This window comes from Batrachochytrium dendrobatidis (genome assembly GCF_000203795.2).
Source record: "Batrachochytrium dendrobatidis JAM81 unplaced genomic scaffold BATDEscaffold_2, whole genome shotgun sequence".
Lineage (NCBI taxonomy): Eukaryota > Fungi > Chytridiomycota > Chytridiomycetes > Rhizophydiales > Batrachochytrium > Batrachochytrium dendrobatidis.
This window is the reverse complement of record NW_006281100.1, coordinates 1,420,181-1,435,053: the sequence shown is the minus strand read 5'-3', so window position 1 is coordinate 1,435,053 and position 14,873 is coordinate 1,420,181. Positions and strand designations below refer to the sequence as shown.

The 14,873-nt window shown below is 38.7% G+C and overlaps 4 protein-coding genes across 4 annotated transcripts; 1 reads left to right on the top strand and 3 right to left on the bottom strand.

Annotated features, from left to right (window-relative positions):
- Nucleotides 1-3,155, bottom strand: BATDEDRAFT_86681 (uncharacterized protein; the record flags this gene model as incomplete). The annotated part of the gene is made up of 6 exons (XM_006676888.1): nucleotides 1-2,209; nucleotides 2,294-2,460; nucleotides 2,553-2,720; nucleotides 2,880-2,918; nucleotides 2,986-3,045; nucleotides 3,147-3,155. 6 exons carry the CDS (start codon nucleotides 3,153-3,155, stop codon nucleotides 1-3), a joined length of 2,652 nt encoding a protein of 883 aa, XP_006676951.1.
- Nucleotides 3,156-4,814: 1,659 nt separating this feature from the next.
- Nucleotides 4,815-7,217, bottom strand: BATDEDRAFT_23077 (uncharacterized protein; the record flags this gene model as incomplete). The annotated part of the gene is made up of 4 exons (XM_006676639.1): nucleotides 4,815-5,257; nucleotides 5,325-6,118; nucleotides 6,273-6,938; nucleotides 7,024-7,217. The coding sequence occupies 4 exons, from the start codon at nucleotides 7,215-7,217 to the stop codon at nucleotides 4,815-4,817; spliced, it is 2,097 nt and encodes a 698-aa protein (XP_006676702.1).
- A 646-nt stretch (nucleotides 7,218-7,863) lies between these two features.
- BATDEDRAFT_23076 (uncharacterized protein) lies at nucleotides 7,864-8,810 on the top strand (the record flags this gene model as incomplete). The annotated part of the gene is made up of 3 exons (XM_006676638.1): nucleotides 7,864-8,309; nucleotides 8,451-8,569; nucleotides 8,734-8,810. The coding sequence occupies 3 exons, from the start codon at nucleotides 7,864-7,866 to the stop codon at nucleotides 8,808-8,810; spliced, it is 642 nt and encodes a 213-aa protein (XP_006676701.1).
- A 3,157-nt stretch (nucleotides 8,811-11,967) lies between these two features.
- On the bottom strand, nucleotides 11,968-14,800 carry BATDEDRAFT_86314 (uncharacterized protein; the record flags this gene model as incomplete). Its single annotated transcript, XM_006676887.1, has 2 exons — nucleotides 11,968-14,638; nucleotides 14,734-14,800. 2 exons carry the CDS (start codon nucleotides 14,798-14,800, stop codon nucleotides 12,054-12,056), a joined length of 2,652 nt encoding a protein of 883 aa, XP_006676950.1. The 3' UTR covers nucleotides 11,968-12,053.
- Between the last annotated feature and the right edge of the window lie 73 nt (nucleotides 14,801-14,873).

Below are 14,873 nucleotides of genomic sequence, written 5' to 3'. Positions count from 1 at the left end.
TCAAAGATCAATCACCCGCTCATATCTGTATTCGTTATATGCCGCTGTGATTTGAGTTCGGTCACTTGTCAATTCATCTCGATAGTGTTTGGCTTCAGCTGGTGATTGAACACCTTGAATATACTGCGTGGCATCATTCCACAGTTCAGGCAGTATGGGTGTCTTGTCAAGACTCGAGTTGTACCATTGTGGTTGTTGTGAAGCCACATGCGCAGTCGAAACAGTCCGACGAGATGGATTCACTACAAAAAATGTCAGAATCTTGCAATGTCCTGGTTGAGTTGGATCTGCAAGTTCAAATGATTGTTCTTTGTGTTGGTATCGATTGGGATAAACTACACATCGACCATTTGGTAATTCAAGCGATCCTATATACTGATTGCGTGGTGATTCTTCATCAATGTCGTACACATCTTTCCAATACATATCAGATGCCATTTCATCAAAACGATCAACAGCCACACGGTAATCGAGTTTGGGCGTGGTGATATTTTCCACGTCGTAGTAATACAGTCCAGTTGCAACAATCGATTCGTTAATTGGACCTTCAATGTGCCAGTTTCCCTCGTTGTATTTAGGTTTGGATGGTGTCAGTTGAATGTTGGTGAGTTTGACAATGACTTGTAGATTACGACCACGCAGTGATACTGGCTTTGCTGATTCATATTTGGATTCAAAATGTTCCGGAAGTGTTGGTACATACACGGGACGAATGAGTTGAGTGTCTGATTCCATACCACCACGATCTGACTGGCTTGGTGGTTTATATCCCTTTGTGCGATTGCAAATATCAATATACTTGAACCGTGGATCCATCGTTCTGATCAGACTTTCAAACATCGGGACAAAACATTTGAATATTTTGGCAATGCATTTGTACATGTCTCGATGCCATATCGGATTCAGATTGTTGATGTATGAGTTGATGGTCACACTGCCATCCTGTTCGACACGGAATTCACTCGGAAGACATTGGAACTTGCGTGATATAAACTTGGGACTGCTGTCAATGATGGGCGTATCTGAAACAAGTCGAGTCGATAACAGCATATCGCATGGTACCATTGTGGTGTATTCGAGTCGTATACTCAGTGGTGCAATTATCGTTTGTCCATATACAACACTGTACATTGATGCATCAATTAGATTGTGCACCATTTGACCAGTGTTGTGATTTGATCCATGTTCAATATCCGATACATTTGTCATCAATCGCGTGTATACATTGTCAGGTATGCCATTGTCCAGTATATACGTCAGTTCAACAGGTCCTGGGACAATTGTACCAAATCCATCACTGCCACTACAAACAAGTTGTTTGACAAAAACCCCGAGTTGTTCCAATGCAAGATTAAATGTTGATGGTGATATATTCTGACCGAGTGAGTCAACCCTCCATTGCTCCACAATATGCTGGTTTGTGATATCGATCCACCACATGGGTTTGCAAAGTATAGAATGGAGATACTGGATATACTGCATTTCGACAAGTGTGCGTGCCTGTCCATGTGTATATCCGGCCATTCCAGATTTCATATCAATTTCGGCATTGTCATTGTATGGCCAAATGCTCGAACTAGCAGTGTAAGCCCGATGCTGGAAACACGCTTCAATGATCTGGTCAGCAACCCTCTTGTTTACGTGGTCAGCAGCATCCGACTTTACAATAGCCATCAGATTTTCAAGTATCCCGCCTTGATCCAACTCGGTACGTATTGAACTGTCGGAATGATTATCGGCAAAATCAGCAAGTGTCATGAGTAAGTTTACAGTACCAGCACCAGAATCATGCAAACGTATATCTGTACGTGAATAAATAGTGATGAGTTGCTGCATAATTCCATATTCTTGAAACACCTTGATCATCTCGGTCTTGTTTGTAGATTTCTGAATCATGTCGCTGACATTATCAAACAGGCGAAAAGAGTAACCCATGCGGAGATCACACACTGATATCGTCAATTGCTCAAAAACCAACGATCGTACAAGCGATACAGGAAAGTCCCGCATTTTGGATGCAATTGTTCCAGCCATCTTGATCATGCGTGTTTTTAGCCCAGAGTTGTTGCTGTATTTGATACACAAGTCGTTCAGTGCTTGAATCAAACCCGACCTTATAAACTCGACTGAAGTCACTTCATAATCTGTAACATTGTAAAAACTCTGAATAGCAACAATGCTTTCATAAATCACTTCTTGATCGACACTCCTGTATTCATGTCATGTCAATCCAACCATGTCAAATTTACCAATTGTGATGACTGGACACACATTCATGCATAACACCACATACCTGAGCGTATTGACTAGTGCTGGAATGATGCCACATTTCACTGCTTTTACTCGGTCATGACAATAAATATTCAGATACATGGTTTGAAGATTTTCGATAAAATCGACAGCAACTGAACCATCGGATGATTCCAGTCGTGAAACAAGTCTTGACAACACGATGCCAAACTAATGATATTGTTCAATGTCAAGTATACAATCAGATCAACATGACAAGACACTGTCCAAACTGATCCAATATTGTATTGTTGTAAACATACATTTTCATCGTCAATATCATGACAAACTTTCGAGAACAGGCCAATTGCCAATGTGAACACTTGTTGATCAGGCTCATGGACAATAATCTCAACCATTGGCTTAAAATCAAATCCATCCTCTTCCCTCCAGCGTTTATATTTGTACACCTCTGTGCATGATTTCATCGCCTATATGCATATTGACACTAGATGAGTTGAATTTCAATCATTTGATCAATATCAATCATGACTTGCCGCCATTTTGACTTGACGGCTTGGTGATTGCATGAGTTGTACAATTTGGTTGCTTAGTCGTTGAGATATTTTGAACCGACCATCATAGTATACCATACTCGCAAACACTGCAGCAAACTTCATTACTTTGATCTACACAACACATGTTGATTAGTTTAGTCATGAACAACAATCCATTATTGTTACAATATATGAATACCTGTAAACTGGGTCGATTATACTCCAAATACTTGACTGTGATATCTTCCAGTCCAATACTCTGTAAGCGAGGCAATATAACTTTAAAGTCTGCCATTTCAAACCAACACAAAGTCAGCAACAGTTTGAATTCATCAATAATACAATGGCTATTAAACTTACTGTAGCCATGTTTTTTCAGCTCCAGTATCAACACAAGCAGTCTGTCTCATATTCCATCAGCCTTGTATACTTGAGTATCCGTTGTTAATAGTTTCAAATCTTCCAGGCGTTTGATCAACTCTTTCATGATATCAACACAATCCATGTTTGATAAAATTAGTAAAGTTGAATTTTGATGACAATTTCATTTATGCGAATGTCCGACAATTGCCAACAATTGTTTGTTTGGATTGTTGTAAAACACACAAACGAATTGTTCCATTTTAGTATTGTTTTGATCAGTTTTTTGTAACAAAATTGGATTGTTATCAAACATGCATTTAGAAATACTGTAAATTAATATTCTGAATGTGATCGTTGTAGATTTGGTTTAATAAACAAACTAGTTTACTATAACACATGGTAATGGATTACTAAACATCATCATAAATCAGATGGACTGGACTGGAATGAAATGAGATCAATGACAATCGCATTACAAACAGTGTGTGGTGATTAAACCATCGAGTATTTCCAAATACAAACTTGAATGAAATGTCTTGCCACAAGACTGATCAACTGTATTACTGTTTACACTGTGGTATTATTGATGTATTGGAATATTTGGTGATCAGATACACAATGATAATGGTAGTACAAATCATGGCAGTTTACAAACCAAACGTGATTAAAGCCAATAATAATGTCAGACAAGATTGGATAATGAATTAGCGTGTAAATCATCAACATTGACCAAGATTGATTGAAATGGTGAGATTGAGTTGGATGGTGATAAACACAATAAATGTGTGTACAGAGTTGTATTGACAACATTGACAGTCAAACACAATACATGAATGTGGGTTCAAATTTGGTGATCGTACAATGTATGACTACTAAGAGTGCACAAAGTGTAGATTCAACATTATAGTCTGATTGTGTGTCATATGATGGTTGTTGTGTTGATTCAAGAATCGACAGTGTTTATCCAACCAATACAGCAAATATCACCACTCAACTCAACGGGTGATCGTTTAATGGCATGTTATTGGACTGACAATCCCAAGAGTCAATTTAAACAATATTTGTAATATAAAGTTTGGATTACAATGTACATTCAAGGTTTCATTCCTGTACTGAAATGATTAAATAACTGCAGCCATATCATTCAGTCATACAAATATGTACAAATATGTACCAATCAAACAACCACAATTAAACTACACACTTTGGTAGTATACATGGAATATTGATATCAGTTTCTTGACCGTCAATTACTGCTACATGTGTCCATAGTTGTCACACACTGTTTATTCGAGATGTGCAATCTTGGACAAAAGACTTGGTATACAATAGTGGATGATCTGAAAGGATTGGTTGCTTACCGTACCAGATTCATGCTCTGACTCGAATGAACACAATTGATGAGATTCACCCAGAATCACTGCTATATTATGTCCAAGATTGTAAAAATGAATCAATGCCATTAAAACTGAAACTGAATAAATAGTACTTGAAAGTTGCAATGATTTGGTTGAATTTTGTGTAGTGCATGCCAACATCTAGTCAGCGTTCATTTATTGCAATCAACCACTTGATGAATTCGATAAAATCAATACTTGAAATCATGTTTTACACCTTCTACATTTATGGTTGATAAATAGTAAAATGTAAATACTAGCCAGGTTTTTAAAACTTGATTCTTGCACGAGCCGACTCGTTCAGCTTTCCACCCCATTGTGACACCAATGATTCAAGTTCATCATAGCTTGCAATGCGTTTGTTGTAGCGCTGTTCAATGACCTTGTTTGCCAAATTCGTTTGCTCATCATTGGTACCGCAGAATATCTGTTTAATCGATGTTTTCAATGCAGAATTGACATCAATGGCCATAGAACAACCTGGATGATCATAGAGTGAACCATGAAAATACAGATAATCTGATGCAGAAACAAAATACGTTGAATTTGGAACATGGTTAATATTAATCTGTGAATATATGCTCATCAGACCAAAAACAGAGTCCAACTTGAACTTGTTTAAACATGCTGGCGGGTTCGGTAATTTCGATCGGAAAGTGGTCAGATTCGAGTTTGTAATATCAGAACCAAGTCGTTTTCGTTGATCCAAAACTATGATATAGCCAGTATTTTGCGCGTTTCAGAATAAAGTATATATCCACTCCTGGTCCATTCTCACCATTGATTACAATTTGCAATGTCTCGCCGCCAACCCAGTCAACGAGACAACAGCTGTCGTGTTTCCGAGTGATCATTCGTGGCATATCAGGTCCATATTGCTCGTTTGATTGGAAAACTTCAGCAATTCTGATGTGAACTTGAGTATTGAAAATACCTGAATCAAACCGCGATCCACACAGTATATCAGACAAAGAAAGTATCGATATTCCCAATACAAGAAACGAGTTGATTCTGATACAGTAGAAACTAGCACCAAAATACTCCCATGGTGACCAACGAGTCATGTTGGAAAGTGGATATTCAACGTCAAGCGACAAACCATTCAACGATGATAGGAGCGCCGCTCCAAATTGGTTTAGACCGACGCTTTGACTCAATGGCCTCTCCAAAGCCTGAACAATGATATGGAATGGTACAATCACTTGACCATCATCTTGAATTTGACACATCCCGTTTGAAACCATTTGACTCCAAGTAAGGTTTCTTGCAGAAGGTAGCGATGATTCAGAAAACGGACAGTTTAGTAGATATGTAACAGGCATGTTTGTAAAAGAAATCGCCAGTAGCTTCAAAATATCAGCGAGTGACAATTGATGATGCTGCAAGTTTGAAAGCGCAACCATTCTTGCCTCCCGAAAACGGTGTTCGGTTAGATCATTCGGCTTCATGGATACAACTTGTTTTGCAAACTCAGTCAGTAGTCTTGGCACTCCGCTTAGATGAAAGGCATTTTGAGCAAAGGCTTCACTGACCACGAATCCAGTGTATATCCGAAATAAAAGGACCAATGGCCTCCATTGATTCCATGTGAGTTAGAAACCGGGTTGGTATTCTCTCAATATTAGGATGTGATGGTTGAGCAATACGAATCATGTTCAGGTCAGTTCCCGCCAACATACAGAAAAGTGTAAGCCTTGACACTTTAGCACGATAAGAAGAAGCACACAAGATATCCAGCAGAGAACTCAGTTCATCTTGACCGAGTTTTTGATACTCGTCAACTCCGACAAATAAAAGTATGCTGTCTCGAGCTTTCTGACTCCAATAAAGCTCAATGGTCGATAAAGCTAATGTCATTGTGAGCCCGCTTCTGTTTATTGGTGAATTTCCACGCATCCAATCATCAAACTTGTATTGCGCCTTGAAAACCGAATGGAGCAATCTCCAGGTAAATGAACATTTGATTCCAAGGAGTTTGTCAATTTCGCCATATGGGTTCGTGTCATTTCCAAAAGAAACGATTGCCGATAGTCGTTTGCCTTGAATCCCTGTCATGTCTAAAACTGTGATAGAGCACTCTGTCATAAGTCGAGTTTTTCCCAATCCCGGCATACCAGTACATACAATAATACGTCTTGAATTCCGATCAATATTGCTACGATGTCGATAGGTGGCCATAAAGCATGATGCAATGTGCTGGAGCGATTTCTCTCGACCAGCCAGCGGAAATACAACTTTTTGATTAAGATTGGTTTGCTGCTGAGATAGCACTTGTTTGTCAGCCAAATCAACTGCAGAATTAACATTCGATCCAGAAAGCCATTCCAAGAGATCAATGGCACTCATGGGAATTTGGTTTGAATTGGAAAACTTTACAACATTCACACCACTCCTTGATTTTATAATCAGTGAATGGCCGTAACAACCAACTGGATGTTGAATGGAGGCCAGGGGTTCATTCCCAGCAATGGCTGGACCATTCACCACATAATGGAGTGGGCTCGTCAACAGGGATAGCGTCAAGGAGGGGAGTGGTGGCAGTCTTGTAAGCAGCAATTAGTTTCAAAACACTATCAATTGGGGTTCTTCTCTCTAGTTCTCCATCAAAGTGAGTTTTGATTTTCACTGGCTGGTTGTCAAGATATTTGATATAAAATATTTTATTTTCCATTACAATTGTGAAAGAAAAGAAACAAAAAAAAGCGACTTGAATTCAAAATTTAATATTGTGTGAAGAATGAAACAAATTCACACTTTGAATATTTAAACAATTTTGTGTTTATTTGTATTGTTCGATCGAGTGTCAATTCAACTCAATCGATTACACTATAATAGTATATCAATCAACGAGACCAATTTTGTTGATTGATACTCGTTGATACTCACTGATAACTTGATGAAAATGTGTCAAACCATGACTTTTATGACAACACTGTACAAACTGTACGAGTTTAAAAGATTATTGGTGAATATTGTCCAATTTGATTGTTGACTGCAATTATTTTGGTTGGCTCGAGTTTCATTCTTTTGTCAAAAAACATCAAATGAATATCGAAACAACAAACACAGCAACAACACAACTGTTGAATGAATACTACCAAATCAGCACTCAAGCCATACCAACACAGAGACAAAAGGAGTTGTGACAGGATGACAACAAACGAGGTTTGTTTTTGGGAATCATCCAAGAGGGAGAAACCTCACACATCACTCGACTGCACAACCTGCTGACTGCCAACCAATTTGCAGAGCAGCAGCAGTTCTCAACCAAGGTCCAGTTGGCAGACCCAGAACATCATTGTACATTCATTGATGACATGTTTGGGTATTACATACTGCCATTCCACAAAGACTACAACGATTCATCCAGCTATCACACTCCAGTTTCATCAAACCCAACATCAAGAAACAACTCTGCTGATGATCTGGACTATGTTGCAAAAGTGAGTGAGCTACAGCACAAGTACTTGAACAAGGTGGTTGAAAAGAGAGACGGCGTCTGCTTGTTTTGCTGGGATAAGTTGTCCTTGCAAGGAGCACACATCATATCACAAAAGAACATTGGAATGGCATACAACAAACCATCCATCTTGTTACGAGCTGGTTTGACGCAGAAACATCAAATACAGAACGGACTGTTGTTGTGTATCAATTGCCATGACCAATTTGGTAAACTAAAGCAATATGTGGATGTAGTGGATGACAAACTGGTGATCAAAGTAATCAATGAGACGAATGATCTGACAAGTGACAAGCACAAGAAGTGGATTGAGACAATTGAAGATTTGAAAGTTATCCGCAGAACAAGGCAAAAGAGATAAACTGACAATCGACAAACAGTCGAATCCAACAGTGAAATGACATTGTATTTCATTCACAACAATCTCACTCGACTACCAAACAGGAACGCACTAGAGTTACACAAGACAACATGTCTCATTTGGTGTATGGCTGGTGGTGTAGAATCTGATGATGAATATTGTCCATATGATGACGATGGCTGTACTCCTGTAGATTACCGGAGTAAGAATATCGAGAAATGGATGCAATCGAGTGCTACTTTGATCATTGAAAATACTCGATAAAGTTGTGTATTCATTACAAGAGACTGGTTTCTGTTACAGCAATAGTTGGCATTGTAGTGAGTGTGAATACCAACAGTTGATGTTGACACCTTTGAATTCAAGCAATAATGAAAGCAACTCAAATGTCTCTTTCCATTGCAGTGAGACAGTTTGTCAACCAACAATGTCTCATCAATTGATGACACATTCAGACTCCAGTGATGATGTTGCTACCAATGATCGTGGAACTGATAGTGCAGTCTTTTTACACTGTGGTGGGACAACTCGGTATCATGTCAATCATGTCCATCGTTGTGGAAATCACTTGTTAATCTACTCTGAATGGACAAGTCTCTTTTCCGTGTTTAATCAATGTATCTTTATATCTGCTTGAATAAAGCACTTGTTGTGATTGTTTCTATTTATTGTTCTGGAATTGTGTTTTTACTCTCCTTCTCCTTCTCAAGATCGGAATTCAATGAATAGTACTATCTGTATGTTTTCTGGTCTTTATCCTTGTTTCTTTGATAATAATCTCGATGTCATTGTCACAATTGCTCATTTTCATTTGGGTTGTGATGATTCCAATTCCGTATGCGTTCAAGATATTCATTGTGGGTATTGATTTCGAAATTTATTGTATAGTATTACCCAACACAATAATTTCATGTAAATACATTAGTCTTTTCATGTAGCGGTTCAAGAGTATATTCCACTAACTCGGTAATTTCACGCTTGCTACGATCTCCGTTTGGATCAATGGCCGTTCTCATATTGGTGTATCAAATGCACCTGGAAAATCAAGTAATATTTTGTAATTCATAAATGTTGTACCGTTGCTCGAGCTGAACTGCCTTATTGTTTTGTAGTAGATAGGAGTATCCATCTCCCGCATATATTTGATAATCAGATTTGATAAATGTTGGCACATATCCCTTTTGAAAAGCCTTCACTTTCAAGATTCTGACCTTGTCACCAATTCCAAAATAATCACTGAATCCAGATGCTCTACAGTATACAGAGTTTATCCCTCGTATATGACTTGGAATGTTGAGATGTGCAGTCTATTGATTTTCACTGAGTGTGTGTGAATCCTTTATATGTGTTTGGGCTGTGATCACCAATTGTGATATCACAACCATCACTGATGGAAGATATATAGTAATCAAAGACTCGATCATGATGTCTGAGTGAGAACTCGCATACTTTCGTTTCTCTGCTCTCCAACTTTATAAAAACGCATTTTTTCTTGTTCTTTAATAACACAATCCAACATTGGTTCATCCATTCACATCTTTGATCAACTGTGATTTACTTCTCGACTATAATGAACATCAATTTGCTGTCACATGTCAGCGATTTTCAGTCCAGACAGTTTATCCGAGATATGCAATACATGTGCAGTCACAATGGTATTTGTTGATTATTCAATCCAAACGACAATGATTCGTGCAGTATCTGTTCAAACATATGCCATGGTACACAATCCGTACAAATATAGTGATTTGTTGGTTGGCTCTGACAACTTGTATCAATGCACACCAACCAACACGAGCATGTTCAACAATCGGTATGTATGACTGTTGATGTGTCAATGGAATATATATAGTTGTAACATATTATACTGAATTGGTTCAGATAGTTGTCAGCATTGTAATGCAGCTGCATTGCTGAATTGAACGTGTGTATCAATGGCATAGTAGATCATGCAGTGTAGCTCAGTCGATGATGTGCAGTTTATCCCACAAACTGTCTGTAGCCAAACATGTTTGAACATGTGGTTGAATACATTTTATTTTGAATAAACGAGTGCTGAGATACAGATTGTGTAATGATTTGATGCAAACAAACCATATTCGTACCGTGCAAACATTGGCTGGCAGTGTTTTTTGTCAGTTGCATCGAGTGATTGTTCAAATAGGTCGATTCAAATGGGTTGCATATGACCGACTAATCCAGCATTCATCCATTGTCAAACAACCATAATGCACAATACCACCAAGTGTGCAATCACACTCGCACTGATCAGTCGTTGCACAGTATACATCAGTCAATATCAAACATATGTGTGTCTGCAACTAAATTGCAGTCCATGACACATCCACACGATCCAACATGTCAAATCATGTATCATGAGTCCAAGATTGATCAAAAACCTGATCATGGTAAACCCAGCATGTTGTTGCATATCAGACTCGATATATCAAGTGACAGTTGCACACTTGCTGATGGTGCACAACGTATCAGTCACAATACATGCACGGTATTGCATTGCAGTCATTGGATGACAGCCGTTTGCAATGTGATACCGATCGACATACATCAGCATGGTGTGATGTGACCATAATCATGGTGGAATGTGTTGGAGTTGACATTGTGAGTTGACAATCGATACACCATGCACATGACTGGAACATATATATTCGAGTGTGGTTTGGTTGGTGTCAGGTTGATCATACAATCACATTGGTGCAACAAGTGAGCGAGCTGATGGTGATCTGAACCCATTTCAACAACAAGTATTGACAGTTGTGGATTTGCTGTATCCAATATGTGTTGCACACAGTTGTTGATTGTTGACTGTGTATGCAGGTCAAGTTACCAACAACCACCAATCAGATCCAGTGCATACATGACCATTCCTAGAATGACTGTCAAACATATTCGTGTCCAAAAGTTGATTGTGAGTTGGTGGTTTGCAAGTATTACACATAGTAGTATGCTGTTGATGCATCCAATATTTGATTTGGACTAGTAAGTTGTTTCTACCAGATTGATGAATATACAATATTGTGCTAGAAAGTCTTGCATAATATATTCATTATTTGGTATAACCATACATTATACAATCACCAAACTCATCCATTGCAGTCCACATGTTTGGCTCAACTGCTTTGATGATGTCAATACAACCATAGTTTTAAATACCAGTTGAAATCATCAATCAAATGCGGATCAAGTAATCAACTCGAGACCGGCTATGAAAGCTAAAAAACCAGTGAAAGAGTCCAAGAACAAGAACAAGACAATAGTGCAATGACCATTATCAGCTCGAATGATTTCATGTCGCATCAGATCATTGAAAATGCAGGTCTAAATGCAGTTTTATTCAGATCTGTACCGAGTTTCATTAAACAACCATGGCAACTCTGATTGGTATGGTAAATATCCAATATCAACTTTCATTCCAATGTCTAAAACACCAGAAAATACAAAAATCTGACAAGTTTAAAAACACTTGCAATATTCCATCCATGACAAAACCAGTCCAATTTAAAAAATGGTTTGAAACTTGCATATTTCACTCGACCAAATAAAAGGTTTACATGTGTTGATTGAAATAAATTTAAACAATAGTGTATAGGATAGTTATGCAAACATTGTATTTATTCAAACATGATCTGATGGTGCAATAAATAATACATTCAACATTTACAACTATTTCAACTCATGGTAACACTCCAAGAATTGATTGTTGCTCCTTTCATCTGTATGGAAAGATCTGACTTGAACATGAGATTGACAAAAAACAGCTCCGACTTGGTTGTCACTGGGAACTTTTTCACAAGTGCTTCGGAGCCAGAAATGCCATATATACTTATATTACCATCCGAGTCAAGAGTATTCAGAAGCGACTCCACACTTCCATCCGCATATGCAATATACAAGCTTAAAAAGTCGTTATAAAGTTGTGATTCAAGTTTGGAATCAATTTCAATAGTGATATTGGATCCAACTGGTGCAGTATGGTACGCTCGGATCTCAGTGGTTATTTCAGGACTGTATTGTACTCCATCGCCAACAATCCATTTACCATTGATCAAGTTCCATCCCTGTGACTTTTTGGTAGATGGCGAGTTGTATATTCCAACCGATTTACTGGTACCATTAAACTCCCATTTGACACCACGCTCAAGTTTAAAATGGTCTTGTTGTTTTGGAGTGCGACTAATGTGCTTGTACGTTTTGAGAACCTGTTTGCCGTTGTTTTGGCCAATGATACTGACCCGAGTATTACCAAGATCGTTGATCACAGATGTCAGTTTGAACGAGTGTTGACTTTTTATGTTGCTTTTAAACTTGGCAACTGAAAGTGATTTGCCAGTGTCATCAATAACTGACAGTTGATTGATTCCCTTGACTTCTACATCAATGGTCACGTCACTGCTAGTGGTGTAGTAATTGATACGTTCAGAAACAAAGTGAAGATTGTTCAGTCCAGTTCTGACACCCAGTGTTTTGAGCTGATCGGCAATACGGTCAAATTGAGAATTTTCAGTGGATCCAGGCAGTATATCCGTCAAACGGGGACGTACAATATATTCGGATACGGTACCGGTATCTTCAACCAGTTGACCTTGATATTTTCCATTACGTACAAGTTGTCGAACTCCGATTGAAAGAACGTTGGTATAGCTTCGACCAGTTGTTTCGTCGGTCAGTTCTTGGTAATACGGCATTGGCTTAAAATCGACGGGATTGAGCGCAAGTAAGGTTGAATCAAGCGAAAATATGTCGGAACCACCACCTCCAGTTGTTCCATCTTCGCCAAAAACATGGCCAGTTTCGGACGACTGAAAAGACGCTGAAAACAGATCGCATGCTGAGTAGCATATAGCATCAGTGAATGCACCAACAGGTTTGAGATAGGCTTGACCATACATGTTTGACTGATCGAACGAGTTTCTGTCATGATCAATAGAATACTTGCTACCAGGTGGAGTCTTGTACCATGCTGGACCAGAAGTGTCAAAAAAGGATGTGCCGTTAACCAGAGTGTTGTATGCGACAGAACTCATCAAGTATCTTATCAGCATTGGTTGAAAATCAGGTTTGAAAAGTTGTGGAATGGCATTGGCAAAATTACCATTACCACCTAGGTTTTTACGGAGATCAATTAAAACAGCATTGGTGTCTTTGAGCACAGTACTGAGAAGTTTGTGGATTTCACGAACACCCTCCATATCTGCTTGTGCACCAGTTTTAAGATTTTTTGGTACAAAATCATCCAATCTAATAATACCAAGATTCTTGGATTCGGGTTTCCAGATGGCCCAGCTGATAGTCGACACGCCGGCGTTTTGGTACTCAAGAGTATGGTTTTGTGATGGCTGTTCAAGTAAAATCTGATTAATTTTTTGCTTTTTATAATGGTACTGGGATATCATTGATGGAGTTCTGATTTCTTCCCAAGTCTTCAACCGACGTTTGACTCCGGTATCAGGTGCATCAGTGTCAATTATACTGTTCGTGTCGGCAGGCTGAGGTGTTCCAGGTAGAGTTTTTCCAGAAATTTTGGCATACAATTGACTAGTCATACTCCAGCATGATGGATCAAAATAAACAACCCATGGAGCTTCAATGTCGTACACTTTTCCAGTGTCTTTTGATTTGAACCGATATTTGATCGTATCAGTTTCTGGCAAAAGAGTAAAGGAACCAGGACGAAACGTCATGTAATCAAGAGCACCATACTGACCACCATAATCATTGGCACCACCTGTTTTGTCCTGGTTCAAGTTCCGATAGTCAGTAAACGTCATACCATCAACAAGTAGTAATTCGTCGCCAGCTTTGATTTGGTCATAGTCCTTTCCAAAAAAAGCACGCAAACCTTTATTGCCGATGTGAGTGTCAAAAACAACAGTTGGTTTCTTGGTTCTATATGCACTACCCTCGATAAATCTAAAAGAAAGACCAGTCATGGCATTGAAACAAGAATATGGTCCAGATGGCCCAAAATGACTATGAAGGTCACGCATGCGAATAAACGCACTCAAGAGTTCAGTCTGCATCTCAGTATCGGTAAGATTAGATGCATCCAGTTTTGCACGCAGTTTCTTGATAATTGGGAAGGGATCGGCACGCTCACCATAGTTTTTGATTTTAGATTCATAGTTGGTCCACAATTTCAAACTATTTTCAACATTGGTCAGCACGACGTTTCGTTGCTCATCAGTGTATGGCATAAAAACAAATCTGCCAGCATCACGGTGTTCCTTGATAAAGGCCCATCTAGGCATGGATTCTATAATGTATGCCAATTAGTAAGTTTTGAACGATTTCACAATCCAAACATTGATAAACCCAACATAAAATAGACTGATCAACAGATTTGCATACCAGATTTATTCCCTTGAGCATTGACAGCAAACGCAGCAGAAGCAATGGCTAGTAGTGAAAACTTCATTGTGGCTGCAGTATACTATTGAACTGTATTTGGCAAGCGTATCAATACTATACGGATTGAGTTGTTGATTTGT